At 42.0% G+C, this 15,495-nt stretch overlaps 2 protein-coding genes across 2 annotated transcripts; one reads left to right on the top strand and one right to left on the bottom strand.

The window, feature by feature from the left end:
• Nucleotides 1–620: 620 nt before the first annotated feature.
• Nucleotides 621–7,913, bottom strand: coil (coilin p80). The gene is given in 10 exon segments (XM_054608324.1): nucleotides 621–1,025; nucleotides 2,489–2,577; nucleotides 2,840–2,909; nucleotides 3,006–3,053; nucleotides 3,380–3,469; nucleotides 4,735–4,864; nucleotides 4,909–5,491; nucleotides 5,494–5,741; nucleotides 6,616–6,968; nucleotides 7,839–7,913. Coding segments are annotated over 9 exon segments (1,557 nt in total). The 5' UTR covers nucleotides 6,867–6,968; nucleotides 7,839–7,913; the 3' UTR covers nucleotides 621–977.
• Nucleotides 7,902–14,959, top strand: scpep1 (serine carboxypeptidase 1). The gene is made up of 13 exons (XM_054608315.1): nucleotides 7,902–8,062; nucleotides 8,290–8,429; nucleotides 9,398–9,487; nucleotides 9,872–10,027; nucleotides 10,692–10,766; nucleotides 11,115–11,187; nucleotides 11,751–11,788; nucleotides 11,874–12,002; nucleotides 12,844–12,928; nucleotides 13,108–13,221; nucleotides 13,316–13,453; nucleotides 13,613–13,776; nucleotides 14,726–14,959. The coding sequence occupies exons 1-13, from the start codon at nucleotides 7,993–7,995 to the stop codon at nucleotides 14,786–14,788; spliced, it is 1,335 nt and encodes a 444-aa protein (XP_054464290.1). The 5' UTR covers nucleotides 7,902–7,992; the 3' UTR covers nucleotides 14,789–14,959.
• The last annotated feature ends 536 nt before the right edge of the window (nucleotides 14,960–15,495 follow it).

Raw genomic sequence — 15,495 nt, 5'->3', positions numbered from 1 at the left:
CGTGCATGTCACTTGTGTGGTTACAAGTGACGTTAAACAGTTGTTTTTTTTCCAGTTACAATGTTTTGCTTTTAAGAAAAAATATTACATATAATAAATATTACTTTATAATCATTGCTTGAATATGCAGCGTGTCAAAGTTAAAAAGTGACAATGTTAAATTTATTCGAAACAAACAGTATGCATACTACAGAACGCTTGATTTCTAAACATGCCGTTATTGTACATTTTTCTCCCACAATGCAATGCAATATGGAGATGGTGTTAACTTTCAGCTGCAAAACAATAACAATAAACTGACTATGGTGGTGAGACAGCTCCAAAAAGATTTATGAATTAAATAAATTCTAACCAACCATTTCTCTTTTTTGTATAATTCTCACATTATAAAGTCCCAGTTTGATTTAACGTCTGCCAAGGTACACATTTGGGACACAGCAAGTGACTTTTATATAAAAATTAAAATGTAGACTCTACATTAAACTTTAACCATCTCATAAACAGAGGAAGTGAATAGTTGTAGATCTAGCAATCCTACCATTTGTTTATTTTCCTGGCAGAAATTACCTTCCATATCATAGAGAATTTCCACATTTAAATAATACAATAGACATGCACCTTAAGTGTTTTATTAGAAAAAAAACAGTTCATACAAGACGGATATCAGTCTTATCATTTTACAAAACATAAAACCATTTCGTCCCAGTCTTTGAAGCACTCACACATTCAACCTAGATATTAAAAGGAAAAAAAACAACAGTATTTCATATCTAACCCCAATTAAAATGCAACAATTATAACATTCGTCATAGCGTTCAGCTGCAGTAGCTCTGCTGTGTGAAGTGTTGACTTATTTTGGAGTAGAGAGAAGGGAGACATAAACAACCTTATTCATATCCCTTTGCTGTCATATGCAATGTACAAAAGTGACTCCACAGTATATAACTTAGGTTTACAAAGTCACTGTTTAGTCTCATTTAAATGATCAGCCTTGGTTCCAGCAGTGAGTCCCACCGTTCTGTCACCTGTGGGAGGAAGTGAAGAAGTTATTTTAACCTTGATTACGCAAAGATGCCAAAAGGATTGAATTGGATATTACAGGAAACTACTGACTGACTAACTAACGCCTGTTGCTCTCTGCATGTGACGCCTTTTTTCTATCACTTTACAATTACTCATCCTAACCAGATGAGTAATTGTAAAGGGGGGATCACTGGGTGAATGTGCTCACTCAAATTAAAGGGAAGGGGGATAAAACCTGTGTTTAAAGACAAAAGAAAGGCTTTGGCTTTAACTGCTTTTGCTGACTGCCACTGTCACTGTGTCACTGTAAGGGACCCATACAGTTTAACCTTTGTAGGCCCGATGGCATTTAATAAAGCACTGTCTGGAATAAGCTGGTGCACGATAGCCTGTTAACTTGAGCTTTTGTTTTAATGAAAAGACTTGATAATCCATTCATTTAACTTTTAATAAGATTTAATTCCAGGGAATTTATATGGGAATTTGACTTTTGATTTTAAACTGTAAAAAAATAATTAATCTTATAACTATTTTTGTTATTAAATTACAATTTGTTGAGCTCATTCATTTTAAATTCATAAAACATTAATACAATATGAGCATATCATAAAACTCGACTGAAAGTCAAATGATAATACTGAGTTATTGGCCTCTGTCTGTACTATACGTGGTTAGTGGGCCTTTCATGTTTTTCCGTTTCGCCACTATAGTTCTCAGACTGCTTGGAAATGGAAAATTTAGCATAAGTGATGTCTTCTTGTGGCAGAAGTAAGTTCATTCCTCATTAGCTTGGACTCGCATGGACACTCTCTCAGACACATCAGGGATAATAGCTCCAATTAAATACGCTTGTAAGATCAATATCAATCCCATGTCCGTGCATTAAGTACAAACCATGGTTAACTTTGGAGAGAGCCAGTCTAGCGGTTTCCCCCTGCGTCCAGTCCTTATGCTAAGCTAGGCTAACCATGTCCTGACACCAGTTCTGTGTATGCCACACAGCTGTGAGCCTGATATCAATCCTTTCCTCACATCCAAAGCAATTGAGCGCATTTCACATAATATTTAACTATTCCTTTCAAGGGCCGGTGTGTAGGATTTAGTGGCATCTAGTGGTCAAGATGCAGATTGCAACCAACTGAAACCTTTACATTGTGCCAAGCGTGTAGGAGAACGATGGTGGCCGACGCAAAATAAAATGAAAGACCCTATCTATAGCCAGTGTTTGGTTTGTCCGTTCTGGGCCACTGTAGAAATGTGGCGATGCAACATGGCGGACTCTTGAAGAGGACCGGCTCCGTGTGTAAATACAAACGGCTCATTATAAGCTGACAAAAATACACCAATTCAGTTTTTCAGGGGATTATACACTAAAGAAAACATACTTAATAATATTATATTATATTTCTGCCAATAGATCTACCCAAATCCAGTTCACTGTTCCTTTGAATTTGCTTAGGCTTACCCGAGAGCCTCTGGACACTGCATACTCCACGCTCTCTGAGCCATCTGCGTTCTGATAGACCAGGTCAAACTTGCCAGGTTCTACAGGAGCTGAGGGAGAAGCGGCGGGTTACGAGTAATCACAAACGTGTGGCACAAGTTGGAACATCTGCTGTTTCTGATATGTTCATTACATTTAAAATGAACAGCGAGAACATGTTTCCCCCCCTAACACCATATGCTGAAATTTTGGACTTTTATAATATATTTTCCGACCGAGTTTTGGAACGAAATCTTGATGTATAAACTTTGAAATAGGCATTTTTTAAAATACAATTAATATTGTATGCGTCAGTGGTGAGATGATCCCTACCTTGAGTGCTGTTCAGTAGTTGCAGCTCAATCTGTTTGGTGGTGAGGTCAAAGCTCATGATCCTCCCCTCCTAGAATGTACAGCAACATTGTCGGTCAGTGGTGTGATGACGCTCCAGTATGAATGAACAACCTAGCACTTCATTATCAGTGATGATGTCACTCACCTTGTATTCTGATACCTCTGGTGTATAGTTCTCAGTTAGCTCCAGTAACTGTGAGCACACACGCACAAAGAAATTAGGGAATTAAGCTTACAACTAGACTCAAAGTCTCTTACTTTTCCAAAATAAGAAACATGGTTTATTACTGTCTGTTATTAAATTTACTATAAAAAGAATAGTTCCCATTAGAACACACTAGTAGACCTACTGGTAAGAGGTAGTTGGATTTGAAAAAAATAACTATAATTTGAAGGGAAAAAAACAATGCTATCAGTCAAATTCTTTTGTGCATTATTTGTATTTTTTGGCAAATGAATGAAAGCTTTGCAGCGTCAATAACAGAGCAGATACACTGTAGTGAATAAGACTAGGCTTACCTTGAAGGCAATCTTCTGCCCCACCTGTGGTGGGGCAGCCAGCAGGGGCATGGTGCTGTAGTCCTGTTTGGGGGCAGCTTCTGCTACATTCTGCGTAAGAGAACCAAAGAGATTATTGCTGCCTTTTCATACACTGTATTCAATGGACAGCTAACAACTGTGTTTCCATGAATACAAGAGATGTGATTGTACTGCCAATCAGATGATAATGTGACAGTCAAGGACATTCTGAGATTTCATTAATGTAATGAATGTTTGCTTACCCCCTCCCCCTCCTAACAGCGCTTGTTAAATCCTAGCTTAGCAACGGTAACTAGGCAGGCCTGTTCCAGGGGAACTTTTTAACCTGGAGCCAGTTGTCCCATATTTTTTTGGTCGAAATGACCGACGGGCTGCAACGTAACCGCCAATGTACGTCCACTAAAAGTGCTTGTTTTTGCCACCGAAAGTCTTGATATTATAGTTGTCTGACAACATTATGGAATGAACCCAAAGAGAAATGCAACCTTTTTCTTGAACTTTCCCTTTATCTGGCCTGTTTGTTATTGTGTCATGTGACTTGTTCCCGGAAGACAACGCTGGAAATGCGAGTGACAGTTGAGGAGAGGAGTGCTGGTGTTGTCAGAGTTTGTTGTGTGGCTAAGTGTTTTCTAAAAAGACGATTTCCAAATGACATTTTCCTGCTATGTTGGAGCGACGTGAGATTTCCGAACAAGACTTCTCCGAGCGAGCAGACAGACCGGATCAAGCTAAAAAGGTGAAGAAAAACATTTTATTTCTCTTCAGGGTTCTTTCCATAACGTTGTCAGACACCTATAACAACAATCCGAGCCCTGTCAGTGGCAAAAACAAGCACTTTCAGTGGACGTTAATTGACGGGGAGGAGATGTCCGAGTGATGACATTGCAGTTCTTCCTCAACATTGGACCAGATTTAGAAATTGTTGCCTGCATTTCGACACACAGACGTGGGGAAGAACGCATCCAGGTTGAAAATACCAAAGTTACCCTTTTAAGTTTTGGATTTCTCCTTCACATGTTTAAGGCGATGGGCCCGAGCTAACAGAAATACTTTGCATATATAGAGTTTGGATGGTGGCGTCTTTTTAAAGGGATTGTACAACATTAATGCTCCAACGATAGCTGCAAACGTTAGCATGTCTAACTAACCAGCCGACTGAGACTTTCAGTGATAAATTTGTCATCATTAATAGTATAAACTGGGAACGCTTGACAAGTGTAGCAACGGTAACCACGGGGGTTGGGGCTTAGGGAGCAGTCGATTAAAACAACTAACTGTGGAGGTGTTGAAATCAAACCGATAGCATCCTACAGCAAAGACAGATGCAGACAGACCTGGAGGAGCATGGACACGTTGGTCAGCTGATCGGTCTGGCAGGACGGCTCCTTGGCTCCGTCGTAGTTGAACCCAAAGCCAGCGCCACGCCCTCTGACCGCCCCTCTACCTGCCCCTCTATCTGCCCCTCTACCAGCACCTCTACCGGCCCCCGTCCCTCCTCCTCTCCACGCCCGCCGCCCCTGCCCAGCCCTCGGCCGCGGCCTCTCCAAGGCGACTGACCGCCGCCCACTCCGAAACCCGGCTGCTGCACCGGCCGCTTGATGACCAGCTTGATCTCCTCCTCGCTGTCCGAGTCTGAGTTATCTTGAGGGGGTGCTGCTACGCCGGCGGCTTGTCCCTGCACGCCGTTAGTGGACCGAAGGGCGGGAAGAGCCTGCTGAGGTTTAGAGTTTTCACTTATTCCTTTTGTGGAGATGTTTTTTGGCGGGCTTTTAACAACGGCCGCCTCGTCGGAGGAGGTTTCTGAGGAGGATGACAATGGAGGGCGGGGCTTTGTCTGGGAGGGTTTGGTGGTCGGGGGCGCCTTGGAGGCAGCAGGGGCGGAGGAGGGCTGTTTGGGTGCTGGTTTTTGGGCAGCTGGCCTTTTGGGAGCTACGTCTTCCTCGCTACTGCTGCTACTGGAATCTGAAGAGGGGACCTTCTGTGGTTTTGACTGGGCCACTGGGGGCTTCGGGGGGGGTTTTACTGGGGTTTTTTTGGTAGAAGCAGCTGGTTTGGGGGAGACGGTCGGGCCATTTTCCTCTGCCTTCTTTTTTTCTTCTTCTTCTTCTTCTTCTTCTTTCCTGTGGACTTCTTATTACTCTCATCACCTGAAGCCTGCTTGGTATCCATCCCCGCCGTCTCCACGCTCTCCTCGCTCCTCTTTTTCCTCTTCTTTTTGCTCACTCCATTTTCTCCTGGCCCATCGTCCTCTGTGGGCCTCTGTCGCTTTCTGCAGCTTTCACTCTCTGCATCTGTACAGCTGTTGTGCCCGTTCACCTGGGGAAGACGGTCCACCTTCACCCTGGCAAACCAAGAAGGAAGTTGAACAACGTTGGAGCATTTTCTTTAAAAGGAAAGATTAAAACTTTTTCAAATATACTTCTGTTTCAAATAATGACCGTAAGCGTCAGAGTTCACGGCCCTTAATAGACCTCAACAGTAGTATTTGGCAAAGTAGAATCTCTACTTTTTTCAGAGCTTAAGGTCACATGAACACTTTGCAAACTTAAAGTCCTGGGAAAAGATGGTAACCTTGAGTTGAGACTTCTTTTGTCAAATATGAGATTTTATCAGGAGGCATGGAAAGAATGACAAATACTTTTCCACAGCCTCTGACATGGCCATCAAAGGTTGACCTTTTTGGGGGCCGCAGGCCATTGACTTAAATTTAAAGCAGAAGATACAGAGATACTTATTGTAACATATTGAACGTTAAACTGTTCAGTAGTGTTGCATGGTTATTTTGATAGAACATTTATTTTCTAAAAGGCACATGGGGGTTTTATGATTTGAAACACATTATTTTGCAGTGCAACTGCTTAAAAATGACACATTCACTCCTTACATGTTTCTGGATATTGAATGTATATGTTTCTATGTTGACAGAGAGATATAACCATAGCATACACCCATATCCAGCACATTTGTACCGTGTAAACTAAAAATAAATAGGTCTTTAACCAAGATTTTCAAAATACAACACAACCCAGACTGAATTAGCATCTGACAATCAACCTGTGGCTTTCTGGCGGAAGTGATCTCGCTGAAACAGAAAGGATGCTCCATGCTCGTCTTTGCCTGGGGCCCCTACATCTTCAGGTGCCTTTTAGAGCTGACCCGAGAACAGCAAAGGTCACAGCCGGGTAACTATGACAGTAGAAGGAGCAGGCGCACACCTGAGGCTGTCGTTGTCCCGCACCACGTAGACGCTCTCCGTGTGCGGCAGGTAGCAGTCCTCCACGAAGAGGCTGAGGATGCTCCCGCGGCCGAACTCGAACTTGTCCCTGATGACGCTCTCCAGGTCCGCCACCACGCGGCACGTGTTCAGGTCCACGAGCAGCCAGCACATGCGGCAGTCAACGACGGCCGGCGGCGGGTAGTCAAAGTGCAAGCGCACGCGGATAAAGTTGTTACCGTGGGAAGCCATGCCGCAAACCGACCTCAAGCCAAAACACCGCCGTTTACGTTCCACCGGCAACAGTGATGTTATTTCCGTTCAGGATTTTCAGGATAAGAGTCCAATAATCGCCTAGCGGAAAAAAGGAGCTGTTTATTGGCATCTCTTCCACATTTAATAACGTTATGGCGTTATAAGAAAGTGATGAAGTGATTACTTGCTATTTTCAAATGCATTTGACGGCATGAATAAACTCAGCCAAAGATAATTTTCCAAAAGTCGTTCTTTATAATGTCTGATCTTTAGGTAAATAATGCATCAACAAATAATAAAGCCACTATTGATTACAACGTATCATAACAGATGATTACTGAAATGCTCTGAATTTAGAATACAATTTCTGAAGAAATATCACGATAAGCTATTAAAATGACATATTCTGAAGTATGGCGGAATTAAACAAAAAAAGTACATATCATTTGTACTTCTATATTTTTGTAACACATACATGTATATTTAAAAAAAGAACATTTAGCTATCTTTTTTTTGGTGACTTAAAAATCGAATTACATGTACCGGTGTATTGTATTTGATCCTTTCGTGCTTTTATTTTGAAGGAACAGCGTTTAACCGGAAGCCTGGGTTTCCTGATGAACAGAGCCAGTGCCCAGTCTAAAGCCAACTCTTTCCCAACACTGCCCTCTGGCGTTGAGGCCGATTACCACTGACAGGTTCGATAAGAAAGACGACAACACGCTGAATGCAATGAATCAAGGGAATTGTAGTTCATTAAAAACGTATTCTTTGATTGCTAGCCCGAGGATAACAATCTATATTTTTAAAGTTTATCTGGCAAAACCGAAAATATTAGGACTTAACTCTAACAACTGAAGCTGAATTCGTCCCTCTCCCTGAAATAAATATTTCTGTTACCAGATTTTTTTTAAATCAGTATATTTTTCTGTATTTAAATGTTTAAATTGATCTTTTATACTTACTTACCCAGCTTTTTTTGGTCACTCCCCATAGATCCGAGCAACATTGCCAGGTAAAAAAAACAAAACATGTCGGTCAGCTGATTTCGAGTGTGGTCATGTGATTTCTTGGAGCAATAAAGCCGTACAAAGCACATCCAGCTCAAACTCAAGCTTCAACGATGGGCCGGACAGCAGCAGCAGCAGCAGCCTGCAGTTTGTGGTTTTTCCTGGCTTTTGTCGCCGACACAGGTATGATTTTGGTCTGTATGATGTGTATAGACAAGTCTAGACGACTAAAGTCAGACGTTTGTTCAGCCGGCTGCAAAGCGAAACCAACGCTTGTTTAACGCTTTTAGTTTTGATATATTCTTTGCGCCATTGTATTAGTTTCAAACTCTTGTAGCATCGGCCTGTAAGTAATACGGTAACTCAACACCGAGTTATAACTGTTGGATGTCGTTTAATAATGCGTGCAGGGCTCTCCAGACCCCCGACCGGCAAGGAAGCCTGGAGCTATGTGGAGGTGAGGGACGGGGCCCACATGTTCTGGTGGCTGTACTATGCCGACAGCCAGGCAGCTGGGTTCGAGAACCTGCCTCTGGTCATGTGGCTGCAGGTAGGACGCGATCGGATGCATTCATTTCTGCTGACAACTTTAAAAAAACACCACACACACACACACACACACCAAGGTTGAACTGATTTACAAGTCACGTGCTATTTTCCAAAGCATCTGGTTTTTGTCTTAGGTGTCTGTGTGTGTGTGTGTGTGTGTGTGTGTGTGTGTGTGTGTGTGTGTCCAAAAAAACAACTTCCCCAGGTTTCCCATGCATTATATAAAAATCACTTTGCAGAGAATGATCTGTTTGAGTCATGATATACTGTCTGGTGAATCCTCTGTATTTCTGTAAAAGTGACGTCATTGCCGTGGGATAAAGCAGTTTATAGAGGTGATCTAGTCTGTCACAAACCTGAGTCCCCTTGACAGACAGGGGTATTTACAGGTAAACAGTCTAACAAAAAAAGATGCTATTAAGTTGCATTCTGGGAAATGTATTTCTCGGGGAAGCACATTACAGGTTGTCTCATACTTGTCACATCGTCTGTTCCTGCTGCCTTGATTTTTAGACTATTCTATTTGTTGTCAAACTCCTAGATGCGATACTTAAACGCAAACTGGAGCAGGTTTTAACTCTCTGTAAGTGGATTTCTAAATAGAATATGGAAGTAAAAAGCTGCGTCTGAAATAGCTGTCAGCTAGTTTAAATGACCACACATCACAACTAGTGTGACTGAATGAGTAACGGCAGTGCTGCTTCTATTTTCATCAGCAGAGGGGGAACTGACTAATGACGTCTGTTTATAACTCTACTGTAGGGGACAAAACCAGCTAGCTGGGTAAAGGATCTTGTATCATTTGTGGTGTGGATGATCTAGTATTATTTCTTCAATACTATAATAGTGTAATAGTATTATTCTTAATAAGTAATTATCCAGAAAATGGGTAATCAGACCAATAATCTCTGAAATGATGGCTAGTTAAAATTGGAGCATGATGAGCATGTTTGCTCCATGTGTCTTCAGGGTGGACCAGGAGGATCAGGAAGTGGCTTTGGTAACTTCGCAGAGATCGGACCTTTGGATGGGGACCTAAAGCCCAGAAAGACGAGCTGGGTAAGAAGAAGAGAATATTACAGTCCTGCGACAGCAAAGTTACTGGATTCTGTCTTTTTATTTTTTTATTTTTTTATTTTTTCAGAGCCCTGATAAATAGATTTTTGGGGTGATTAGTTGATTCATTTGTTGTTTTGGTCTCCGTTGATTAAGCTTTATTTTGTCGCTTTTAAACTTTTTTAAGACTTTTATCCAAGAAACCTTTCAGCACATCTCTGATAAACAAGATTTAAAGTGGTTATTTTGAGCGTCTCTTTATTGAGAAACGCAATACGACAAATTATGAGTATAAGTCGACTAATAGTTTTCTTTGGTCGAGGGCAGCCCTAGTATATATGTAGGTTAACATGCTGATATATGTTCTGTGTGTGTCGACTGTTTCAGGTGCAGGCAGCCAGTGTGTTGTTCGTAGACAACCCTGTGGGAACCGGCTTCAGCTACAGCGACAGGCCGGACGGCTTTGCCAAAGATGTGGCCACGGTGGCCTCCGACATGCTGGTGCTGCTCCAGGACTTCTTTACACAGAAGGCAGAGTTCCAGGTATGTCCACTGCACTTTGCATCACTTAGGCATGATATTTTAATTTTACTCTACAAAGAAACAGAGGTCACAAAGAACTAGCTCGGCTTTATTTATTTTTAAAGCGTAAACACCCAAAAGAGTATGAATGCTCCAAATATGCAAATTGCATTGCCCCAACTGCTATTTTTTTGGGATAGACATTAGATACATTTAATCATCTGTCAACAGCAAGATGGTCAAATTTCTAGGTCATGTTATGAGGAAGTACTGTGTCCTGATTGAGTTTGAACCGCATGCAACAGTATGTTCTTTGTAAAGGCAGCTGCAGTATGCACTAAAAGTAAAAATAAAAAGTATGGGATTTTTGTAATGTAGCTAAAGTCACCAGCTGTTTAGCTTAGCTTAGTGTTAAGACTGGAAGAAGGGGAAAACCGCTAGCCCTGCCCCAACATGTCAATTTTAGACTTCAGTTTTTGTATAAAATAAACAAACCGGAAAGAAAATGTTAATCAGTTAGCTTTAGATGTGCTGGAAGAAAACAGTACAATTCATTACTAGAGCAGGACTAAAAAGTTATGGCTAACAAGTTAGCTATACTGCTGCTTATCAGTTATAGTGTTGCGTATGAGTGCAGCCATGGCTTATTATCCGTTACATAAAAACATTTTGTCATTTTGTGCAGAGCGTCCCCTTCTACATCTTCTCGGAGTCCTATGGAGGGAAGATGGCAGCCGCTATCTCCTTGGAACTTACCAAGGTAAAGCATGGTTTCCTTACTTCTCTTTCAGACATTTCCCCTTTCAGGTCCATGACATGTGAGCTCACTGATATTGGAAAGTCCCCATGTCAAACAACTGTCATGTGATTTATGATTAGTAGGCAAAAAAACAAAACCTGACCCAACGAACCGTGTAGTGGCTCTCTTCTTTTATGTAGAAGTAATAAACTTCAATATTGTGCAAAATAGTGTAAGCGTTTTTAGGTTCCTCTTGGAACAATCGACTGCTGCCCAAATGACAGTAACTAGATTTGGGGATTTCTTGATTGTAGTTTGTCAGAGTTCTAAAGAAATTGGTGTTTTAACTTGTGTCTCTTGTCTGTCCAGGCCATTGCACAAGGGACTGTGAAATGCAACTTTGCTGGTGTGGCACTTGGGGACTCTTGGATTTCCCCACTGGGTCAGTATCCATCAGACCTATACCACAAACCTAAACTACATTCTCACATCAAGATTTTTGGAACAACAAAATTCCATTTAGGTTACACAACGGCAGAAGGCATAGGTATTGTCCATGAGGCAATCGGCACAAGTTAAATGTACTGTAGCTCCCCATAGTCCTCAATTAATATCATTCATAATACATCCATTACTTAGTTTTCTATGGTTCGACTTCACAAGAGATTTCTGACTGTTAAATGTAGTATGATAATCGAATAAGGTCAAATTGAGAAATTATGCAACAGAACCCCACAGCTTGATGTTTTTAATGCCGAACTTCCAAGAAAAGGTTAGCAATAATTATCATGTTGTTGAATGCGGTTAACAAGGTGTGTGATATTTGCCCAGGGCAAAAGGAAAATTTAAAATGCCAGATTTTTAAAGTTGTTACCTTGTCTTTATTGTGGTTATTGCCTATAAATCGCCCATCACAGATGAAGAATGTTAAACCCATTATCGGAGCTTAAGGGTTTATCTTTATGTGATTTGGTGGAGAAATGACCAGTTCTGCTTCATCCACAGACTCTGTGATGACCTGGGGGCCCTACCTCTACACTACTGTGAGTAACAAACTTTAGTTTCTATTAAAATATCTGAAGCAGGGTCGCTTAGATCTCATCTGACCGTGGCCCCTTTGCTGTGCAGTCTCTGCTGGACGATCACGGCCTGGAGGACGTCACCAGTGCAGCGGAGGCAGTGAAGCAAGCGGTGGAGCAGCAGCAGTTTCAGAAAGCCACCGAGCTGTGGTCTGTGACTGAGACGGTGGTGGAGCAGGTTGGTGCGACGCAGGAGGATCCACAGCATGGTTGGATGCCGTCAGGGTCACTTTTTCTTAGACTGCGCTTTTTGTAGTGTGCTTTATATCCGTCAATAAGAAGGAATAGTTATGTATATAAGATGTCAAATGCGCTATGCAAAAATGACCACGATGTTCTTCTGCATCTGGTCGCATTTCACTGTATGCTTTTATATGGCTCTTCTGACCCACAATCCTTTTGAGCAGCAGCAACAGGGCAAAGTTCAAGGTGCCATGTTAAGAGGCAGTAGTACGTCCACATTGAATGCAAACCGCATGCGGAAGTACATTCTTTGTAAGGGCAGCGGCAGTATGTACTGAAAGTAAAAATTATTTCAACTCTTTGATATTTTTTCGGTAGTTTTCTATATTTTGTGTATCTATTTGGGGTACATTTTAAAATAATGTGCTGGGAATTACATCTTACATTAAGGTATTGACAAATGGCTCAGAAAGTAATCTCTGTAATCAGATCCTGCATTCACATGTGGCATCTGTAGGATACGGGGAAACTATTCTGGTATCGGAGGTGTTCTAGTTTTTGTTTGTAGTATTGACCAATCGGGTGCAAGCTGGCGTTTGTTGAAAGCAGGTAAACTGTCCATGTGGAGAACAAAAGAGGTGGAAAGAATTGGCCGAAATGCATCTCGGCGCCCACCCACTAACGTCTGACAATGACTTAGCTTTAAATAAGCTTGTAAACTGGCCACTTGCTCTGAAAGGAATTTTCTCCATATTTCATCTGTAAAGAATGATTTCCTCTCTGCACGCAGAGATCATGAGGGTTTGATTTTGGGCTTGTGTTGCTTTTCACGTCAGAACACCAACGGAGTGAACTTCTATAACATCCTCACCCAGGAGCCGGATGAGAGACGCACTTCTGTGGCTGGAGAAGACTACATCTGTAAGTCGCTGCGCCGGGTGATCTTATCCAGCCAGCAATTTAAAAAACACAAACAAAGAACAGCTGTTTGGACTTGGTGGCATGGAATGAAATGCGTTCCTGACGGTATTAATGTGAAATATTTAAAGGGTTTAGGCAAATTTTTCCTATTTTAACTTGAATGTTCTGTCTCCCATCAGCTCTGCAGGCGCGTCGCCACATTCGACCGCTCCACAAACAATCGCTGAGCGAGCTGATGAATGGACCAATCAGGAAGAAACTGGGCATCATCCCAAATAATGTCACCTGGGGAGGTACTGTGTCTCTGCAGTTGACTTTGTCCCTAGTAATCTTTTTCTATTTCCTTGTCATATTTGATATGGTTGACCCTCTCCTGTCTGTGTCCAGGCCAGGCAGAGGACGTGTTCAGCAGCATGGCCGGAGACTTTATGAGGCCAGTGGTGGACGTGGTCGACCAGCTGCTGGATGCCGGAGTCAACGTCACAGTCTACAACGGACAGCTGGATCTGATAGTGGACACCATGGGTAACCTACTCCTTGTATTACCTTCTGTTCTAGCAGCAGTGGTGTAAACCCATTCCACATGTTGAAATCCTTTGGAGAAGAGGTGTGCCACATGGATATCTGCTTCCTGTCACATGGATATCTGCTTCCTGTCACATGGGCTTCTGCTTCCTGTCACAGGTCAGGAGCTGTGGGTGAAGAGGCTGAAGTGGGAGGGGCTACCTGGGTTTAACAATCTGAGGTGGACCCCCCTGGATGACCCCATCTCCCCGGGCGTTACTGGAGCTTTCTGCAAGACTTATAAGAATTTCGCTTTCTACTGGATCCTCAAAGCCGGTCACATGGTAAGACACTGGCTGAAAAGGATGTAGAATCGCAGATACAACAGCCATGGCATTGTATTCCATCCTTTTTTTTATTCTTCTGTTTGCCTTGTCAAGCACTTTGTAAGTGCTGCTATATTAATAACTTTTATTATTGTTATTATCAACCACACAATTTGTTCAACGGCTCAATCCAACAAGTTAGCTGTAAATACAGGTGGCAACATCCAGGTCCTAAAAAGGACGCCATTGCGAGAGTGCCTTAAACATACATTCTCTCTACTGATCAGCAGGGGGAGACTCCTCTAGATTGTATAGAAGTCTATGAGAAAATTACCCTACTTCTCACTTGATTTATTACCTCAGTAAACATGAGTTTATGGCTGCAATCTCTAGTTTCAAGTCCATTTCAATACAGCATGATGATCATTACGTAAAATAGACCATAAAGCATGGTTTAGAGCGAGCTACCTTGTGATTGACAGTTCACTACCACTGCATTGTCCAGTCTGGGAGTTGTCTGTGTTTTCATCTCACACCTCTATCCCCTAAAGTTAATTATAAACTTTTTTTTGGTCACCTTTTAAAAATGTCTAATTAAGCGTTCGGTTGTTATTAACTCATAAACATCAAGATGGAGATGGCCTTAATGCTGAACTCGAGGCTTAAAAACTGTAGTCCGCAAAACATTTGGTGACATCACAGTGACTACTTCTTCTTAATCTATTGTTAAATATTACAATTGCATGTAAAATTAGGAAATTTCACAAAACTAAGAGACGATCAACTCTTTGATCAGGCGACAGCCTGGCATTCCCATCATGCCATGTCTTGCAGCCGGTGGAGAGAACATTCACTACGTGTGCATGACGCCAGAGCAAGTCGGAATCAACGTTAGTTATGTAAAACTATTAAGAGTCAACAATAATAAATAAAAATAAAATAAAAATGTATTTCCCTTTCGTCACAGATTCCCTCAGACCAGGGACCCATGGCCTTGCAGATGATGAAGATGATCACCCAGCAGGTTTGATCCACCGCCCACTCTGACGCCAGCTGGAATGGCTCTGACAATCACAATGATCACATGACTTTTTTTTTTTTTTTTTTTTTTTTATATGCCACTCTCTGCTAAACCAAAATAAATCTCACAGCTCTGATTACAGCAATGACCTCTGTCATTTTCAGCAATAAGAACAATAAAGACACGTTTTTTTTTTGTAAATGCTGCCGTGTAATTTCTTTTTCAAACTGTTCAAAGTTGCTTGTTGTTGTTCTGACTACTGTTAGATCCGGGTGATAAAGCCCAATACCGGATTATATATTGAACCAGCTCTCCGTTTAAAGGGTCCGCAGCTCCAAGCCCGTATTAAGGACACTTAGACTTGTTTAAGCAGGTGGTCGAGGAAACTCGCCTGGCTGCTAACTCTCGTCCCTCCTGACGTCTACCCTGCTTCCACCGACAACTGCACACAACAGAGAGGGCCCCCTTGGCCGTGCACAGCTATCGGTCACATCAGTTAATGGCAGCTTTCCTCTAATGGACCTATGCTCTTGGTAGGTGCCAAGATAGGCTTTAAAGGCTAGGAATTAGCCCTGAGGGTCTGTTTTAGTGGACTTGGAACCAGAACAACCATTAAGAACTCTATTGTTGTCAGGCACACAATACTTAACTTTTTACTATCACGAGTAGTCTTCACTTGCTCTTCAATGAACTCTCAAGACTTTGTACTTTAAATT

This window comes from Anoplopoma fimbria, chromosome 11 (assembly GCF_027596085.1).
Source record: "Anoplopoma fimbria isolate UVic2021 breed Golden Eagle Sablefish chromosome 11, Afim_UVic_2022, whole genome shotgun sequence".
Lineage (NCBI taxonomy): Eukaryota > Metazoa > Chordata > Actinopteri > Perciformes > Anoplopomatidae > Anoplopoma > Anoplopoma fimbria.
Note: the sequence above shows the minus strand (reverse complement) of the source record. Positions and strands in the feature narration are given on the sequence as shown.

Coding starts and splice junctions, on each gene's coding strand:
- scpep1 (XM_054608315.1), top strand. CDS start 7,993: ATGGGCCGGACAGCAGCAGCAGCAGCAGCCTGCAGTTTGTGGTTTTTC. Junction 11,789..11,873: donor GGCCCTACCTCTACACTACT/GTGAGTAACAAA, acceptor TTTGCTGTGCAG/TCTCTGCTGGACGATCACGG. Junction 12,003..12,843: donor CTGAGACGGTGGTGGAGCAG/GTTGGTGCGACG, acceptor TTTTCACGTCAG/AACACCAACGGAGTGAACTT.